This window comes from Lactuca virosa, chromosome 4, assembly GCF_052849685.1.
Source record: "Lactuca virosa cultivar CGN04683 chromosome 4, Lactuca_virosa_CGN04683_v6, whole genome shotgun sequence".
Taxonomy (NCBI): Eukaryota; Viridiplantae; Streptophyta; class Magnoliopsida; order Asterales; family Asteraceae; genus Lactuca; species Lactuca virosa.
In genome coordinates, this window is record NC_136429.1 from 57,732,834 (window position 1) to 57,752,447 (window position 19,614).

The 19,614-nt window shown below is 34.3% G+C and overlaps 1 protein-coding gene across 2 annotated transcripts; it reads left to right on the top strand.

Annotated features, from left to right (window-relative positions):
• Positions 1-14,055: 14,055 nt before the first annotated feature.
• LOC145104542 (nuclear transcription factor Y subunit A-1-like) lies at positions 14,056-16,466 on the top strand. Of its 2 annotated transcripts, none has more exons than XM_079041767.1 (7): positions 14,056-14,238; positions 14,552-14,758; positions 14,826-14,911; positions 15,003-15,065; positions 15,156-15,305; positions 15,397-15,771; positions 16,095-16,466. In XM_079041767.1, the coding sequence occupies exons 2-6, from the start codon at positions 14,563-14,565 to the stop codon at positions 15,763-15,765; spliced, it is 864 nt and encodes a 287-aa protein (XP_078897893.1). In that variant the 5' UTR covers positions 14,056-14,238; positions 14,552-14,562; the 3' UTR covers positions 15,766-15,771; positions 16,095-16,466. The 2 variants fall into 2 exon arrangements, with proteins under 2 accessions (XP_078897893.1, XP_078897894.1); XM_079041768.1 differs by having other exon boundaries at positions 14,841-14,911.
• The last annotated feature ends 3,148 nt before the right edge of the window (positions 16,467-19,614 follow it).

A 19,614-nucleotide genomic window follows, 5' to 3' on the forward strand; every position in this document is an offset into this window, starting at 1 on the left:
AACACTATATAAGAAACCCATTCTCCACCAAAATAGGCTACACATAAGAAACAAGAGGGCTAGGCCGATTTTAGAAGTGTGTATTATCTTTAAAGTCATTCCAAAAGCATTTGGTGTTGTGTGAAGCATTTGAGGCATCACACTTGGGGTGCTAGGCTCACAAGGTTTCAAGGATCATAAGCAACAACAAGACAAACATAGGTCCAAGGTTATTAGGGTTGCATGTACACTTAGGAAGTGTTAGAATGCTCAAATCCCATTAGTTCTTGCCTCGGTTTCGGGTAAGAGTATGTATGAGTTATCTCCCTGCTTGTATTCGGATTGTATTTGCGAAAAATGTCATATGCCAATTGCATACCAGGAATTATTAGTAGCTAGTGTAAGGTCATTTCCCTTTCTGGTTCGAAGTGTTCAGTGTTATCTCGGTTACGACCGAGATCAGTTTAGGAGCATCATGTGAAAGTCTGTGGTCAGGATCCACGGGGTGGTTACCTACCATCGTCAGTATTCGGTAGTTTCAGTCTTGGTGTTCGGGAAGGCTTTTGGAAGCATCAAGGGAAATGGACTATCACTGAAAAGGTTGCTAGGAGCATTGGTTAATTGGACCTTAAGGTTTGAGTGGGACGTCAGATCGAGCATATGGGGTCGTCGGTAGAGAGATTCAGAAAGCGTTCATCCAGTTTTCAATAATTGTGTGATCTTTGGAAGTGGGCTAGTAGTCGATCACTAGCCAGGAGAAATATTGGTAACCGAGGCGTTTAGCCCGTAAGAGTGAGGGAATGGGAATCCTTCAGTTATCAAGTACTATGAAGACTTAGTAGAATCCAAGTGGGGGAGAATCGTCCAGGGATTCAGACGCAGAAGCAGTTGTGAAACCAGGACGAGTTTTGCATCCTTGTCAGGGGGAAGAACGGATAAAGCGGCTGTATGGATTGGGTGTAGTGTGAATTGGAAGTATGGAAAACTTGTCAATGATGAGATCGCGTCCTCGGAATGTTTGATGACTGGTTTCAGGAAGTCCGGTAGAGAATTTCGGTCAGGACATGAGTTCAATTGGATCATTAGGTCGTGTGCGCATGCTCGACTTTGGGAAGGTTTTGTAAGGCTGCGGGTTAGCCGTAACATTCACTAGCAGCCAGTCAGTATGAAAAGTGTTGTAAGACTGCGGGTTAGCCGTAGCATTCACTAGCAGCCAGTCAGTGTGGAAAGTGCTGTAAGACTGCGGGTTAGTCGTAGCATCCACTAGCAGCCAGTCAGTGTGGAAGGTATTGTCAGACTACGGGATAGTCGTATCATTCACCAATGGTCAGATAATATGAGAAATATGGTAAGACTGCGGGGTGGCCCGTAGCATTAGTTAACAGGTAGTATAGAAGTGTTGTAAGAATATAGGGTGACCCGTAGCGTTCACTAGTTGACAGATGGAGTAGGAACGTGTGACAACTCGAACCCTTTTCTAGTTTCCGTTAATTAATTTCCGTTAATAAAATTTTATTTTATTGCGTTTCGTCAATTTCCTTCGGTTTGGAAAATCATTTAATTATAATTAATTTTATATAAGCGAGTCGGAACCAAATCACGCGAAAACCCGAAATCCTTGAAAAACAAACCGGTTTTTGGCCTAGATGAGTCTACGACCGTAAACCCGTGTACGGCCGTACACTCGTTTATGGCCAATGTCGGGTGGACCCCACCACCGACCAACGGCAACCCCTATAAATACGAGACCCTACCCCCTCATTTACACTTTTCTGTTCGAATACTCTCTCCTTCTCTCTCTAGACTCTTGACCGTACACCCCAAAAACACCCTCATTCTTCCGAGAATCATCAAAAATCACCGTTGGGAGGCATTTCGGAGCATCTAGAACACGTTTTTCATTGAATCCAACAACCTTTTTCTTGAGTGTACGGCCGTACACCCTTAAAATCTTCAAATCTTCATTGACCGCACACCAGTTTACGGCCGTACACACTTCAAACCTTCAAAGGTCGTACACCCTTCAAGAGGCAGTCTACGGTCGTACACGGTTCACGGCCATACACTCCCTTCACGGCCGAACACACTCCCTAAGTGGTGCAATTGACTGAAAACCTCTTTCCTCGATTCAATCAAGTCCCGGTAACATTCCTTAACCGAAAGCAAGTGTTTTTCTAACACTTTATCTAACGAAAATCGCTAATTTAGATACATATATGTATTTAATTGTTATTAGGATTCCGTTAAGTGCCACACTACAACTCGAGGGTCTTCATTTCAGTCCGTTGATTCGACGCTTGTACGCAACTAACAGTGAGTTCATACCCCTACGCTTTTATGATTTTTAATGTTTCCAGGGGGGGATACAAGCCAAACACAAATGATTTTAACAAGTTTAAAATTTATGCAATTGATACGGTCAAACGATTTCCACGTTTTATAAAATATTTAGATATTTTATCCCTTTTGTACTATGTTGAGCATAAGGGATACTTTTATCTTGGAAACCTAATTGCATGATTTTCAGAACAATTCACAAACCAAGTACATAACATTTCAGGCAAACTATAATGGGTATAGTTTGGGGAATTCATTACACAACTTTTACCGATTCAGGTTACATACATGGGTAAACATATAAACTATGACATATTTAGTTTATGATATACATTACTACAACAGTACAACCTTTAATAATTATTTAAGTATAATTATTACCTTATACAGTATACAAAGGATTCAAATACTAGAGAACAATACAGAACAACACGTAAACTAGTTAATACAGGATTGTGAGACAACACTTCATCTGTACCCTTAGGTGTACTAAATTAAATCCTATCATTGTATAACCAGAGTCTCCTGGAGGGAGAGCGTGAGATTTGAGAATAGATCTATTCGGGACTGACAATCCCACACTTGAACTGCTAGCTACAGTTAGGCAGGCATGCTTGGGGTGACAAATGTCATTTAACCGACACTTGAAGAACGTCGTAAAGGTCACTAGGTCATATAAAACATGGTTATACGAATCAAAATAGTATAAACTAACTATTTGTTTACGGGATTTCATTCTTCATTAGTTTTATTTTAAGTAATGAAACTACTATACATACTGGTGTGAGCCAGGGTTTTCAAACAGAACATACTATACAAAGGTTTTGTATAAGAATACACACATACTACGATTGGTGGTATCAAGACATACAAACTAATGTTTTACTATACTACAACAGGATACAGTAACAAACATTCATACTTAATTCTATAATTCCTTAGTTTAGGCATCAGGCTATGTATGGAGAATATTCGATAGACTGTGGAATGTGTGGTGTCCGCCTCATTTCCTGTTCCTTGTTTGGTTGTGGGCTTAGGGAAGATCCACATAATCAACTGTCTGTTCGATATTGGTTTATACGTGGCTAGCTTGAATTAAGTGGTCATAGATGGAACTGATATCATCACACCTTACTAAAGAAAATATCGGATTTTCTTGGAAATATGCGAACATTTTTACAGAGTTATCAACATGTTTTCTCTACAAAAACATGCTTATGAACTCACCAGCTTTATGTTGATACTCTTTTCAAAATTGCTTGTATTCTCAGGAAATCAGTAGACAGGTACCTCCTAGAGTTTTGAGAAGACGGAACGTATAGAGTCACGTCTTTTACTTTGTCATACTTTTGAAATGTATAAAAATGAATCAAACCGATGTGAATATTTTACTTAACTGATATAATGGTTGTGTTTACTATGCTTACTATGATGCAATTGTTGTGATACTACATATGACGTCATCCACCCCCGAACGTTTCCGCCGTTCCGGTTTGGGGGTATGACATAACGTTGTAAGACTGCGGGGTGGCCCGTAGCATTCGTATATTGGTATAGTAAGACTGCGGGGTGGCACGTAGCACTCGTTAGTATATTGGTATAGTAAGACTGTGGGGGTGGCCCGTAGCATTCATTAGTGGTCAGTTAGTATAGGAGCGTAAGACTGCAGGGTGGCCCGTAGCATTCGTCGGTCCCTATTCGGCAGTAAGAACGTATCAGATGCGTGACTCACTTGTGGAGTTTTTCAGATAGGTTAGACCGGGGCAGGGCACCCTGCGTGGATGTGAGTAGGCCCCAATATGATTGGATTCGGGAAGCGGTATGTCGTTGAAGACCAGGTGTGATGTAAGACTACAACAGTTCTAGTAGCATTCACCTTTTTGTAGTAGATTTGGTGGCAATGTGGATATAGTAGTTTGCGATAGTCGAAGTTCCTTCGGGAGTCGCTGGGAGAGACTGAGAAAGTGTTCATTGGTTTGGTAACCGGATGGAATCCAGTATTTCTAGATAGTCGACATATAAATTGGGACCTGTGAGGTCTCGACCCATTAGGAAAGTGCATAAGAAGCAACATGATGTTTTGGCAGTAGTGATGCGAAGGTTCTTGTGTGTAGGGAGGTAGCTGTTGGATAAGGTGTCTAAGTCCATAACTATATTTGGTATATACTTGACCCGACTTGGCATGGTCCATTTTGGTTGCTCGGCATCTCAACAATTGGATAGACATAATGAGAAAAAGGACACTTATGGATTGTTAATATATTATAAAATCTAATATATTATTATGAAATCATATTATTTAATTAGTATTGATCAAGAATTAATTTGGAATTAATTTTGTGATAAAAAAGAGACTAATTAAGTATATGAGGATTGGTTTGTAAATCACTCATTCTTATGTAGTGGGCTTATAGTTCATGATTCACTAGATTGGGCTAGGACCCATTGGGTGCTCCATGGATGCTCCATAGAGGTTGTAACCCATGGATCATGGGGTAAATGAAAAGCCATGCATATTAGGGTTTACATGGTGTAACCCTACATGTGACACACTATATAAGCAACCTCATATGGAGCAAAATTGGCCACTAAGACAAGACAATGAGGGCTAGCCGATTTTGTGATCAAAGTGTTCTTCTCTCAAGTTATTCCAAGAGTTGTGGTGTCGTGTGAAACATTTGAGGCATCACATTTGGGGTGCTAGGCTCACAAGGTCTTAAGGAATCCAAGCAACAACAAAGGTATGTCATTCTACTAGTTTTTTATATTACAAGTACCCCATGCCATGCTAGTTAGGATAAGAACCTTGGAAAAACAAATTTGCATGAATATTAGAGAAAACATAGATCCAAGGTTTCTAGGGTTGCATGTACACCATAGGAGTGTTAGAATGCTCAAAACCCATCAGTGGTATTAGAGCCTAAGCTTGTTTTCTTTGTATTTGATGCAAACTGCTTGAAAAAATCGATTTTTCTGCTCACTGAACAGTGAACTCGTTAAGTCCATGGGGGGGACTCGACGAGTCCAAGTGTAAATGCATCCTACTCGTCGAGTAGGTTCTTGCACTAAGCGAGTAGGAGCCCATGTGTGCAAAATTTCGAGTTATGCTGCTGGAAATGGACCAGAATCATTACCCTAAACTGTTTTGGACTTATAAAACCTGTTTTTGATGTGGTAATGATTATGCTAATCCATTTACAATGGTTATTATCAATTTTTCAAGTTTTATATATGTTTATGTGATTCTTGAAATTGTTGATATGAATGTTCATGCTTATGAGTTTTGGCAGATCATAGGAATTATTTGCAAATTGTTTGATGATATAATTCTTGATCTAAATGTTATTGATGGAGTCCATAATTTGTCCTCAAGTTATGGATTACCAAAAGTCACTTCTTTAAAAGTCATTAAAGAACCATAGGTTACATAAAGTGAAGAGTCTTTATTTTAATAAACCATTAAACTCATAAGTTATGAATATGAAAGGTTTGTAATAGTTTCAAAACTTGTCCTCAAGTTTTGGAATTTATAAAGTCCCTTTAGAAAACTTTAATTCCAAACCCTAGAGTTTTAAAAGTTAAAATACAACCCTTATACTTTATAGTATTATAAGTTAACAATATATATATATATATATATATATATATATATATATATATATTTATATATATATATATATATATATATATATATATATATATATATATATAAGATGAAGTCAGTCTTACCGTTAGTAGGCCTCATTCATGAAGACGGTCTATAAGGGGGGTATAAGGTTGTTGCCTATAAAATGACAGCTTAATAGGTGTCCATTCTCTAACTTTTTTTTTCTTAATGAGATTTGTAGTTTCAATTCATTATGTTTTTTTTTGAATCGGCAAATATAATATATAATCTACTCCTAAATTAACACTTAAATTCACCACCTACGTCAATTCATTATGTGGCTTGTCTATATGATTTCATTTTGTTACAAATTTGATATGAAATTACTATTTTCAACCTAAGTTATATATTTTTTTCATTAATTTTAATAAATAAACACGACCCTTCCCCCCAAAACGCTATTAATAGATACATCACCGCCTTATAACTCATCATTCATTCCCTTTCTCTATATGTTTATATGTTGGCTAACATCGATGACCCATACCATTGTCACCCTTCATTAGAAGACCCTCGGTTGCCCTATAACTCCATCCCTTCTTCCAATCACCGATCACTCTTCCCTTTTTAGTTTCCAATTCCCATTCTTCCTTAAATCACTCATCGACGGAAAAACTCCATTCTCCATTGTAATTAGAAGTAAAGACTAAAAACGAAAACTCAATTCCATCCCTTAAGGGAACCATCACAACCTATTTAGAAGTAAAGATCATAAATTGAAACCGATAAGGTTCAAACCACCAGTTCCACCCTCTTTGTCGCTGTGAATTTGATATTGTTCGATTTTGATGTAGAGATAAACATCCAAATGTGATGTGGTTCGATTTCGATTTTGCATCTTATTTTCAATTGCTTAACATAGATTTTGAGTTCCCTTTAATGTGGTTCCCGATTTGTTTAATATGAGTTCAATTAGGTTTAACCTGGTGAAGATATGGATGTGTAATGGTTCATCGATTTGTTTTTTAGTAATGTTGGTTTTGTTAGACTACTGAACGAGATATGATATGCGTGTCTATGTTAGTTTTTTCTGAACTACTTTTGGTGTATAAATAAGAAACTAAAAAGGACAGTGATGGGTGGTGATGGAAGAGAGTGGGAAAGGAAGAGGTATTGATGGTGTTTGATTTGACAGGGGGTGCCATGGGAGAAAAGGTGGTGGTCGGAGGCTTTGAGATATCATGAATAAAGAAAGAGATGAAGGTGGACGGGTGGACTAGTTCATCGGTTCTCCTCTTTAATATAGACAAATTTAATTTACAACAAATTTATATATATATATATATATATATATATATATATATATATATATATATATATATATATATATATATATATATATATATATATATACTAATTTAGAACTACATGATACATGATGAACAGGACTTGCTTCCTATTGGACCAAAATCAATTTTTCTTTTTAATTTTTTTTGTTAATGTCTGCCTCTTTGCCCATTGCGTTACGTGTTAGTCGTCAGTTACTGTGTCAAAATTGCTACGTGTTATCGTCTTGGATTACATGGAGGTGATTCATATGCCTTCATTGATGTCTTCAACACACGCGTCTCCCTATGTGATCTAAATTACAGCTCTTTACCGACGTCTCCTCCAATCAGATCCAATCCTGTTTCCCGCATCTGCTCCTCCACCGCTTCTCCTTTACTGCTCATCTATCTTCTCCATGAGGCTGTTCCTTCCTCAGCTCTTTGTTTTCTTTGACTTCATCGCCTCTCCATTCATCTTCCCAGTTAAACCCATTCCTTCTTCGACTTCAATTTCATCATCGGCCAACATAAAAAAAATCATGTTCCTCTTCACCGACCGAGTTGTTCCACCGTCAAAATGTTTTCTGATTTCCGATCGTCCTTCCCTTTCGCAACAATCTGAATTATAAATTCGGTTATGGACCCAGTTTTTTACTTTCTCCAATGTGCGCCATTGGTGGTTTGGCCGATGGCTTTACAGTTTCATTCCCGACTCCTTCAATCACAACCTCCACCATGTATTAGTCTGTCTTAATATGTGGTTAGAAGTCGTCTACTTCAGGTAACGTCCATCTTCTACTATTAATTTTAGCCCTAGACTGATTGAAGCTTTAAATAAAATTTGTTCTCCTTCTACCTCTTCGATCTGCAGTCGTTTGCTATCTTCACGATTGACAATGCCATCGGAAGCTTCGCCGCCTCCGGAAACGACGCCGACCTCCGGTTGCAGGTAAGCTTTTTTTCCTTCCTGAAAATAGATTCTCATAAATAGATCGATTGTTTTTTTCCCCTGAAAATCTATTCTCAGTAACACATCGATTATTTTTTGCCCTAGAAGTTGATTATTAGTACATCCAATTTTCATTTATTCAGTCCATGGAGTTAATACGCCATTACATATTGATCCCCGGTTTTAGGGTTTCTTTTTTAGTTAACAATTCCGATCTTTCTGATGAAATTACCGTGAATAAAATGCCATTTGGGAAAGAATTATGGTTAATAAAACATTTGAATTGATTATATAGAAAGAGGATTCTAATTTTCAACAAAATGGATATCAATTTGAATGTGTTTCTTAAAAAGTTTGGGTTTATATATAGGAATTATGTTTAGAATTAGTAATCTTATGTCAATTGACAATTGGTAGAACTTCATTGCCCTTTCTGCAAAGAAGTGTTGAATTTATGGTGTTGTGAACATGTAGGATGTAGCTTTTTCAGTGTAATTTTTACTTGAGTTTTAAAAAACCCAAATTAAACCCTTTTAATGGATTCCTCATGTTTTCCTTTTTTGTGTTTATGTTCTCAGACGGGAATGAGATCAAGAGACGAAGAGGTGGATTCCCACCAACAAGATATTCAAATTAAAGTCATTCCATGTAAAACGATGTCAACATACTTTGACTTTAGATATTACATGTGTGAATTCTAATTTCAAGACCATTAGAATATTTTTACATTTTAATGAAGATTTTTAACTGTGTAAAATTTTCTATAGATCTTCAAAATGTTAAATACAAACCAAGGATACATATATTCTAGCACTCACAGTTAAAGGAAAAAGGTATCTTCTTTTTTCCATATTCATTTTATTTTCCTTATTTCTTCAATCTGATGTGGGATTTCAGATTTTATGCTTGCTTCACTTACCATTTCTGCAATCTATTTAGGGTTTTCAAGGGTATAAATGAAATTTCCCTAATATTTTTACTAATTTAGTGATCAATGTAAGCCGATAGATTGGTAATTGATCGTTGATTGTTTGTTGTTAACACACTATAACTTATAGCTATACTTATGTTCACTTTTTAGGGGACCTGGACCTTCTTCAAAATGTAATCATGTTGCAGCACTGTATGATGATAAATTGCTTCTTGTGTTTGGAAGAACTTCAAAGTCTAAATATTTGAATGATTTGTACTCACTTGACTTTGAGACGGTGTGTGTGTGTGTTTAATTTATCTGATTATCTAAATTTGATTTTATTATTTTTGAAAAGTATTTGTCTTTTTGTTTCAGATGATGTGGTCAAGAATCAAATGGTACATTGTAGGAAGTGGCAGCAGAAAAAAACGTAAATCTTCTAATTTCTAATTTCTAATTTCTAAATATAAATAAAATCATAATTCATTTCTCTTTATATATTTTTATTTTTGTATTTAATAGGGCATGTAGGGATATTAGTGTATGATATCTTGAAGCTAGAGTGCTCTGTTGTTTACTCATCATCCCAACAATCTATCACCACCAACAAGGTAAAATCTTTTGTAATTTTACTTTTAAAATTTATGGTTATCTGATTATATCATAAAAAAGAATTTGTTCTCTTCATAAGGATTTAGCCTTGTGCTTATGCAAAAGAAGGAAACAGAATATGAATCTGTTTCCTTTGGAGGTCTAAGAAGGATGCATCAGACCATGTCAAATATGAATCTGAAATGATATTTAGGACAATTCAGCTTATTTGAGGACTCAACTTGATCAGCACAAAGGCGTTGTGGAAAATCTGGTGAATAACACTCGGGTGCGTGTTTCCTTATTTTTAAATATATCTTTCATTTCTTTTTAAATATTGTTTCCAAGATCTGAAATTTTTGCTTATTTCTAAATGTATACATTTCTCTTAACAAATTCTAGAAAGCACGATACAAGAGGCTAAGTCAAAGAAAGATACTCTTAAAGCACATGCACAGTCAGCAAAGTTTGTTTTCATCCTTCAATTTTGATTTCTTTTTTTTTTCTTGGAGTTAATGTAATTGAGGACATTTTCTTTTGTATAGAACTGCAACAAAAGTAAGTGAAATGTTGGTGAATGTGAATACAAGTAGTGCTCTTTCAGCATTTGAGAAGATGGAAGAAAAAGGTTCTCTTTCTTTCTATCTTAAAACAAAGCAAACGACATGAATGCCCTTGTAACTTTTTTTTTGGATGTTAGTTATGAGCATGGAGTCTCGAGCAGAGACGCTTAATCAACTACCAAGTGATGATCTTGAAGGAAAGGTAAATTTTCTTTTTTTCTCTGTTAATTCCATGCAATATGGTAAAGTTATAATTGAAATGACATTGTTATTTGTTGTAACAGGAAGAATAAAAGAAGAATTGGGAAAAGTAGCGATAACTAATGTTTCAAGTAATGGTTGATGGTTTACTTAAAAAGGATATTCATTTGTGTTTAATATCATCTTTGTTTCAATTGTTTAATATCGGGTATTGTAACTTAATAAGATCTTTCCGTTTTGTCCATTTCTTTGACGTATCCAACCCCGCAAAGCGGGGATTCTTTCCTAGTTTTTCTTTAATTAAACCAGGAAAATGACTAAAAAGGTAAAAGAAAAAAAGAAAGAAGATAATAATAATATAAAAATCATTTTAAGCGGGTAGGGACCAAACAAGGAAAACATTTGAAATCAACGAGATCATCATCATCGATAGAAAATTAAAGGACTGTACTTATGACATTTTAAAAATGGGTTGTGCTATAAGTACCCCCTTAACTATATTTACCCTCCTAAAATCAATCAAATCAAAATTTTGACATGTGATTTGATATCATTTTTTTTTCTTTTTTGTCTTTTGTTGTTTTTTGTCATTTGTGTTTTTTTCCTATGTTGTTTTTTTTGTTGTGTTTAATTCTTTTTTCATTTAAATTATTATTATTATTATTATTATTATTATTATTATTATTATTATTGTTATAAATTTCGCACAAAATTTTAAAATTCGGACAACATTATAAATTCGAACGACTATATAAAATCGGTTTTTAAATATTTTTTATATTGAATATTAATATTATTATTGTTATTATTATTATAAATTTCGAACAACATATTAGAAATCAGACATTATAAATTCGAACGACTATATAAAATCGAACAAATTTTGTTTCGATTTTATATAGCCGTTCGAATTTATAATGTCCGATTTATACAAGGTTGTTCGAAATTTATAATAATAATAACAATAATAATATTAATATGAAAATATAAAAAATATTTAAAAACCGATTTTATATAGCCGTTTGAATTTATAATGTCTCCCGAATTTTAAAATTTTGTGCGAAATTTATAACAACAATAATAATAATATTAAAATATAATAATAATAATAATAATAATAATAATAATAAAAATTAAAAAAGAATTAAAAACAACAAAAAAACAAAGTAGGAAAAAAAAAACAACAAAAGACAAAAAATCAAATCATGGGGGGTGAGATTGGAAAATGAGGGGGAGTACTTATAGAAAACCCCTTTAAAAATATAGGGACCCTCTATGTAATTTTGTCTTTTGCTTAAAATGCTACACGCTTCCTGAACCCTCGAGCACAACTAAACCCTAGAGATTCCGTTGCCGAAACCGGTTCTTCCTGTCGCAGACTCCATAATAAAGCACCGAAGGCGCATGTAGCCTTGCTAGTCTGTTCAGGGCATTGATTCTTGGATGCGGTAATATCCAGTTATGTGTATACAAAGCTCGGAATGGAAACGATCTTTTTTTGATAAATTCTCATAATATTCTTCACTTTCTAACCTCTCCATAATCTTCGATCGATTTGAAATGTTTTCGTTACTTGTCTTTGTGGGGATTCTTCTGTGCGTTGTCGAACAGAACATGTAGCTGTTTGAAAAAAAAATTAAGATTATTGCATCGGAGTTAACTTAGAGGCACCAATCCTCTGTTTTGAATTAAAATATACATTTTGTTTTTGGTATTCAAAAGGTTCATCTTTAAAATCCATGATTGAGATTATTTTGTGTTGACAATGTGTTTTGTTTTCTTTCATTGGCATCTTTTTGCTGCAATTTATATGCTTCGGTTTAGCATAACAAGAGCATATGCATACTTCCCTTCTTATGTTTGCTTCCATTTTGTTGTCCTAATTATGTAATTATTTCAACATCCCCATGACGAAATATTTAGTAATCTGAATATACATGTTATTGGAAATGTGGTGCTCCCTTCTGCTTCCTATAAGCATAAGGTAGAGGAATCACAATTTCACAACTACATGTCGTGATGATAATAGGCATTCTGAGGGATATACATATATCTATCAAATCGTATGGTATTCTGCCTTTTATTGTAGTATTTAAAATCAGGATTCTTATAATTGTAGTTATTTATCCACTCATTGTTGTTGCAACCTTTTCCTAGATTCTAGGCTATGGTAATGTAAGTGATGCTAAAAAAGCATATCATTTTCGTGTATAGGACAAAAAATGTTGTGTTGAATCAACTTTGTTTCTCTATTTTCTCTTTAGGGATCTGTCATACTATTTGTGTGCATTCCCTATATATCACTAAACAAAAACAAACAAACAAGGTTGAAGTTTATGAAAATATAAAATCAACACATAATATCAATTAATGGATGGTAGTTATTTGGGGAGCTATGATAAACATGATCTAGCTCAGTTAGATAGTTTTGATTGTTCTAATCATCTGATCATGTAAAAAAGATTGTCTAAAAGTTATTAAATAAAGTTTCTTAACGATTACATAGATTAATTGAATATGTATTTAACAATTTGCTAGGATATAATTGGCGGTATCGGGTGACATTCTTCATCACCAACTCTTTCTTTTGTTAATAATTTCATGTTGTTTGAGAAAATAAAGTGATTTTTACGATAGTAATATCCAAAACCAAATCCATGGTTAGATTATAAATACTCAAAAGTTTATATTTATTTTGAGAACACATAAGGTGTTATTAGTGATAGTCTGTTGATTAAACATAAAATATGTTGCCCAAATAAACGAATGAAGATTAGTTTTTGTTAGAAGAAAAAAGTATCAAACTTTTGCAAGAGTGGATTTAAACAAAATAGATGGTCATTTAATAATAAAAAACAAATTATATGACTGTCTTGGTATAATAGTATTATTTTTCAAATTTTTAATTTTAAATAACGGCGGATTGTTTCAAAGTAAAGAATCTTATAAATCCCGAACACTATTTTAAATGTTTATCTCAAGTCATCAGCCACCTTAATGTGGCATTGGGTAATTTTAATGAATATTTTTTTCTTTTCTTTTCAATTTTTAGCATTCTAGAAAATAAAAAATAATAGTACAACTTTTAAAAACAGGTGAATCTATAGTTGCCAAATGGCAGGAAACGGGCCACAAGAGGGGTGTTTGGAGGAAACGTGGCCGTCGAGTTGACTACGTCAAACTTACTCGTCATGACTCATAGTGACTTACGCCTTTCTTTTTCTTTCTTTTTTATTACCCTACTTATTTTATGTGGTCCACATTTAATTATCAAACTAAATTACTAAAAAGATAACCTAAGGTTAAAATAAGAATCTTATTAAAAGTAAAAGTGTAAAACACAATTTTTATTAAGATGGATGGCCATTTTTATAGTTTATTGTAAATAAAATTTTGACCAAACCCTCGAAATTAATTACAGTTTCATGACTTACCGCCGGCAGACAGCAAGCGAAGGGGATTTGTATTTCTCCTTAACAGCGACACAGAAAGCAGAAAGCAGAAAGCGACGTCGGCGTGAACTCTAAGTAAAATTATTTTATTAAATACAACAAAAATCCTAAATATAAAAGTATGAGTAGTACCAATTTTATATGAATAATTACAAACAGCACACACCATTTCTTTGTCAAATGCGTCTCTTCAATTTATAATATTGTTATACTTGTTTAATTTATTTGTCATCGATCATATTCGAATGGGTTGAACTCAGTTTCAGTATCATCTTCAAGATTCCCAATTTTCTCCTTACCTCCGACAACATCAAAAAGGTTAGTCAATTCAATTCTATCCTTTTTCAATTCAATTAGGGCTTCCTGTTTTCAATTGATTGGATATCTGTTTATAGGTATTAGGTATATATATCATACTCCATGCTCGCGCATAGAGTTTGGAATAGTGATGATAATTAGGGATATTTTCCTTTTTAATCGGAATTGATGTCTATATGCTCAGTGATTGATTACTACGAATTAGATTTACCAATTTTAATGATGTTATTAGTTGAGATTAACCATTATGATTACATATAACTTGATGAAGAGTTGCAGTTTTTACTTTCCTGATGAGTTCTGATTTTCTAAGGATTCGAGAATATGCCCACAAAACGTCAAGATGAAGATCAACAAACACACAACATCTCCCCATCAACAGCGTATTCACAACCTTGGTGGCATGGAATTGGAAATGGCGTGATGTCTTCTTTTGGTGAAACAAATGGTGTTATCAAGTTCGGAGATAAATTACAAACCACTAGTGATGATGTTGTTGAAGATACAGATTCCCCCACTGGTATGTATGGTGAATTTTATTTAGTTAATTTATATATCTTAATTGTGTTTCTTTACAATTGACATAGGAATCAACATTTCAGGATTGAACATCAACAATTGCCAAGAACAGGAACAAGTCAAACAAGTTGAAACGAGTTCACTAATGGAAATTGTAATCTCTTTTTTTTGTACATATATGTATGTTTATATTGGCAATTACTAACTAGAGATATAACTTTCTGATATATAAAACCATTTTGCAGGTGTTGACATCTAATTTGTATCAGGATCCACATTATGCAGGAATGATGACTTATGGAACACAGGTGAGAATGTGACAGATACACACATGACACATCATTATGCAAGAATGATGAGTTATGTACTTAGTTTTTCTAATTATTTTCTGGATCCAGACACATCCAAATTTACATAGAATGCCATTACCCCTTCAAATGGAAGAGGAGCCTGTTTATGTAAATGCAAAACAATACCACGGGATTCTAAGGAGAAGACAATCAAGGGCCAAAGCAGAAATGGAAAAAAAAGTGATTAAATCCAAAAAGGTAGGATTAATAAATGCATACTTGTTAAAAAATTATTTCCATTGTTAGTTAGTTAGTTAGTTAGTTATATTATTGGCATCCGATTTTTTAGCCTTATCTTCATGAATCGCGACACCAACATGCTATGAGAAGGGCTCGGGGTTGTGGGGGCCGCTTTCTCAATACAAAAAAGGTCAGTGATGACATGGACACAAATTCTGTACACCAAAAGGAGCCAAAATCAGGTTTAGTTGTAAGATCTTCAGATCATCTGTCCACTAATTTCCATGGAAGTTCTTCAATCTTTGAAGATATGCTTAAAAAAAACTCTTCATCAAATGACAACCATGATGATCATCATGGTTTGTCATCAACATTCAACTTCCATTTGATGGGTAGGGAAGAGGCAATGCATTACTTCAAAATGGAGAAGGGTAATATGGTAAATCAAATCCCAAAAAGAGACCCGTATTACAAATGAGAAAAGGTCAGTATCTGTTGAGAAAAAATAAAATTCTGCCCCTATTGTATTGAGTAAAGTATCTTTCCAATTACTCTTTGTCCATTTGGCCTATTTTATTGTAAAAACTAACAACTTGGACATAATTACCCCACACCAAATCTCATTTTTTAAACCAAATTTAGTGTAAATTTGCTCCAATCAAACACCATTTTGGCGTTGGTGGATAGTAAAATACCAAATATGGTGTAAGTTATTATTATTATTTTTTTTAAAAATCTGGAAAATGGGTAAATAAGTAATATTTATGTTAGAATTGCTAAAACTGATTTTATTTTGATATTCTGCAGGGATGAACTAGATGTTGTTTTCCCTGTGTGTGGGTGTTAACTGGCAATTCATTCTTGGCTTTGGTTACTTACTTGTGTTATGGAAGGGTTATTAATGGTGAAGCGTTGATAATCTTTTGTGCAATATGGAGTTGTACTATGTACGAAAAAGTTGTACATTTTGGAATCTCAAAACAATGATTTTTTTTTTTTATTTTTTATTTTTTTATTTTTTTTAAATACTTGAAAGGTATGGTTTGCGGATGACCTCATACACCAGCTGCTGAGTATGTTTGGAACTGGTGATTTCATTTCTTTTGAACTGTAATCGTGGACTTGCACTCAAGAAGCTCATAAATTCGTATAATTTCCCAACAAGGATTCCAATGGTCAGACTTAAATGTCATTCCATTATAGTCATTAAGATCATATAACATATATCTTCATTTATTTACAATAGAGACAAATGTGAAAAGATAACAATGCCATTAACAGAGTTAAATGGAGAAAAAAATTAATTAAAACTTTTGATTAAGAAGTACCATAAGACCCGATGAGGGTGTGTACGGGAACTAGGGGTGAGCAAAAACCGCACCGCAACTAAAATTAACCGTAAAAACCGCAACCGATAAACCGCAACCGCAATAAAAACCGATGCCGAGGTTTTCTGTTTTTCAAAAACCGCAAATTTGCGGTGCAGTGTGGTTATTAGTTTTCAAAAACCGCAAAAAAACCGCACTGTACCGCATATATTATATACAATTTTTTCTATTAATTATTAATATATTAAATATTAAAAATAAGACAAGTTTCATGGATGAAAGATGGATAAAATACTAGAAGACAAAAGTGTTGGTTTTTTATTATGTTTAACTTTGAAAAATGGTGAAATTAGACAATTTAAGATATTTATTGTTAATTACTGTTGATTTGACGTTTTAAGATATTAGTTGTTTGTGATTTAAGTTAATTGTCTTATACGTTATGGTTTTTTTTTATCATTACAAGTAATATGTTTGAACTCTTAAAACCGTTTGAGCTCTAAACTGTGGTTAAAACTTAAAAGCCACACAAAATAACCGCATCAAATCCATGCGTTTAATAACCGCAACACAAAAAGAAACAAAACCGCACCTCAAAAATAATCGCACCAAACGGTTTTGAAAATGGATTAACCATATTTACGGTTAGTGGTGAGGTTTTGGCTAATAACTGCACCGAACCGTACCACGCTCACCCTTAACGGGAACAATATTTAATTTTTTGCCTCCTACGTCAGCATTTTCTATCACTTTTCTTTTCCTCACCAAAACCTAAGGTGTATATAGGAACAATCTTTCACTTTATTTTTTCTTAAATAAAATTGATTTTAAGATTTATAATTTTTTTTAAAATGAGTAATAAACATAAAAATTAATTAAAATTAAAACACCATTTTATTAATTAAAATAAAAATTACATAAAAAACTAAGATTAAAATACCTATAAAAAAACCAAAATTAAAACACCAATCTACAGGAAATATTTTTTCATAATCTTCTCTTTTTTCTTCAAAACTAGCTCCAGGGCCGTTCCCGAAAGATTATCGGTGTTTTCCATCAACAGCTGTTTGAAGGTTAAAATATATAGGTATTTATAGATGTGTTAAGGGGTTATATATATATATATATATATATATATATATATATATATATATATATATATAAGGGAGTTGATACTTCCACTTTTTTATTTTATTCGTCCACTTAAATTTGAAGTGGTATGACATTTTTGCCCTTATTACTAACTTAATATGAAAGAGATAAATGAGTTATTATATCTCTCTTTCAATCTTTCAGCCGATCATCTTCTACGTTCCATCATCTGCCATCATACACTCTCTTCATCCCAGCCACTGAACCATCATTCACATCATCAACCAACCCTTGATACACCATAAAATCGGCGACAGTCACATCATCTTCTCCTAAGAACATTGCCATCACCGTCAAAATCATCTCACGCCACACACCATTCCCACGCAGCCTCCACCATCTTTTTGATCAGACTCAATTCAGCACAACCTTCATCACACATGAACAGTCATCACAGTTCCACTTCAGGCCATTATCATCGTCGCCACCAATGTTTCCTCTTCACTAGTTTCACCCTACACCAACACCATCAAACCTACAACAAGAAACAAGCAAGAAAATCACCATCTATGACCCCCCTGCCCCCAATTGTTCTTCTGATAATCACCATGTGTATTCAAATTTGGTGATTTCACCAGATTTGAAAATATTCAAAGTTGCTGATTTGAAAAAGGTTGCAAGAAACTTTATTCAAGATTTGGGTATGGATGATTTCTGATTCAGTCCATTCACGCCACCCAGAAGCGAAGCAAAGATCGGGATAGACCTGCACACACAGTTGGAGGGTGGGTCTCATTGAGGTGTATCTGAGGATCGATTCAAAACCGGGACCGATTCAGAAGGAGGATCGGCGACTTGGAAGAAGCAACAGAGACCGGCCAACGGAAAAGAAGAAACGACGTCCGACGAACGCCGAAGAAGCATCGTCGATTCTTGTATGAAGACTAGGAATCGACGTTTATTTTGGGAAGAGAATTAGCGTTAGGAAGAACCGGTGTTTGGGATGTTTCTTTTTTGTTATATTTTTGTAAAATAGAAAAAGGGCAAAAATGTCAAAATACCCGAATTTCAAGTGGATAAATAAATTACTGCCGTGGAATTATCAGGACCCATATATATATATATATATATATATATATATATATATATATATATATATATATATATATATATATATATATATATATATATATATATAAGATCAAATGAGAACCCTAAAAGATTAGGAATCCTAACATTTCAAACACTTTTATAAATTTTTTTACAAGAAAACTCTTTCAAAACTTTCTCGTACCCTCTTAAACTCTCCGAAGAACATAAACCCTAACACCACTTCAGCTACTTGTCGCCGCCACCTTCTGACACCCGCCGCTACCACCTTCCACCGTCACCTACCACTTTCACTCGTCAGAATGTCGAGTCGTCAAGTTATTTTGCTTCAAATGCACCGCCAACCGCCACGACAAACGACTAGATCTACATCAGATATGATGTGTTTTAGATCTAAACCCATCGAACATCACCACCGCCGTCAACGGTCACCATGCTGCTTCGTCTCCGCTTCAGTGAAACACGATTAGCTTGCCTACATCTCTTTCTACGTGATTTCCGGTGAAAAAGAAGTAGATCTACAACAGATCTAACGCACACTAATGACGTTAATCGTCGTCATCTCTGTTGCTCGTCGCTCCGGTGAAACTTTGTTAGGTAGCCTTCATCTCTTCTCTTTGATATTGGTGATACACCACCAGATCTACATCAGATTTGATGTATTTCAGGTGGTTATTGTGCACTTCAAGGTGGTCGACGGCGGTACCACCACCATATCAGATTTGTTGTACCTCATTCTCATATTCTGTTCTTTGTGTATCTTTTCTTTGGTTGGATCTCTAATGATAATCTTTAGA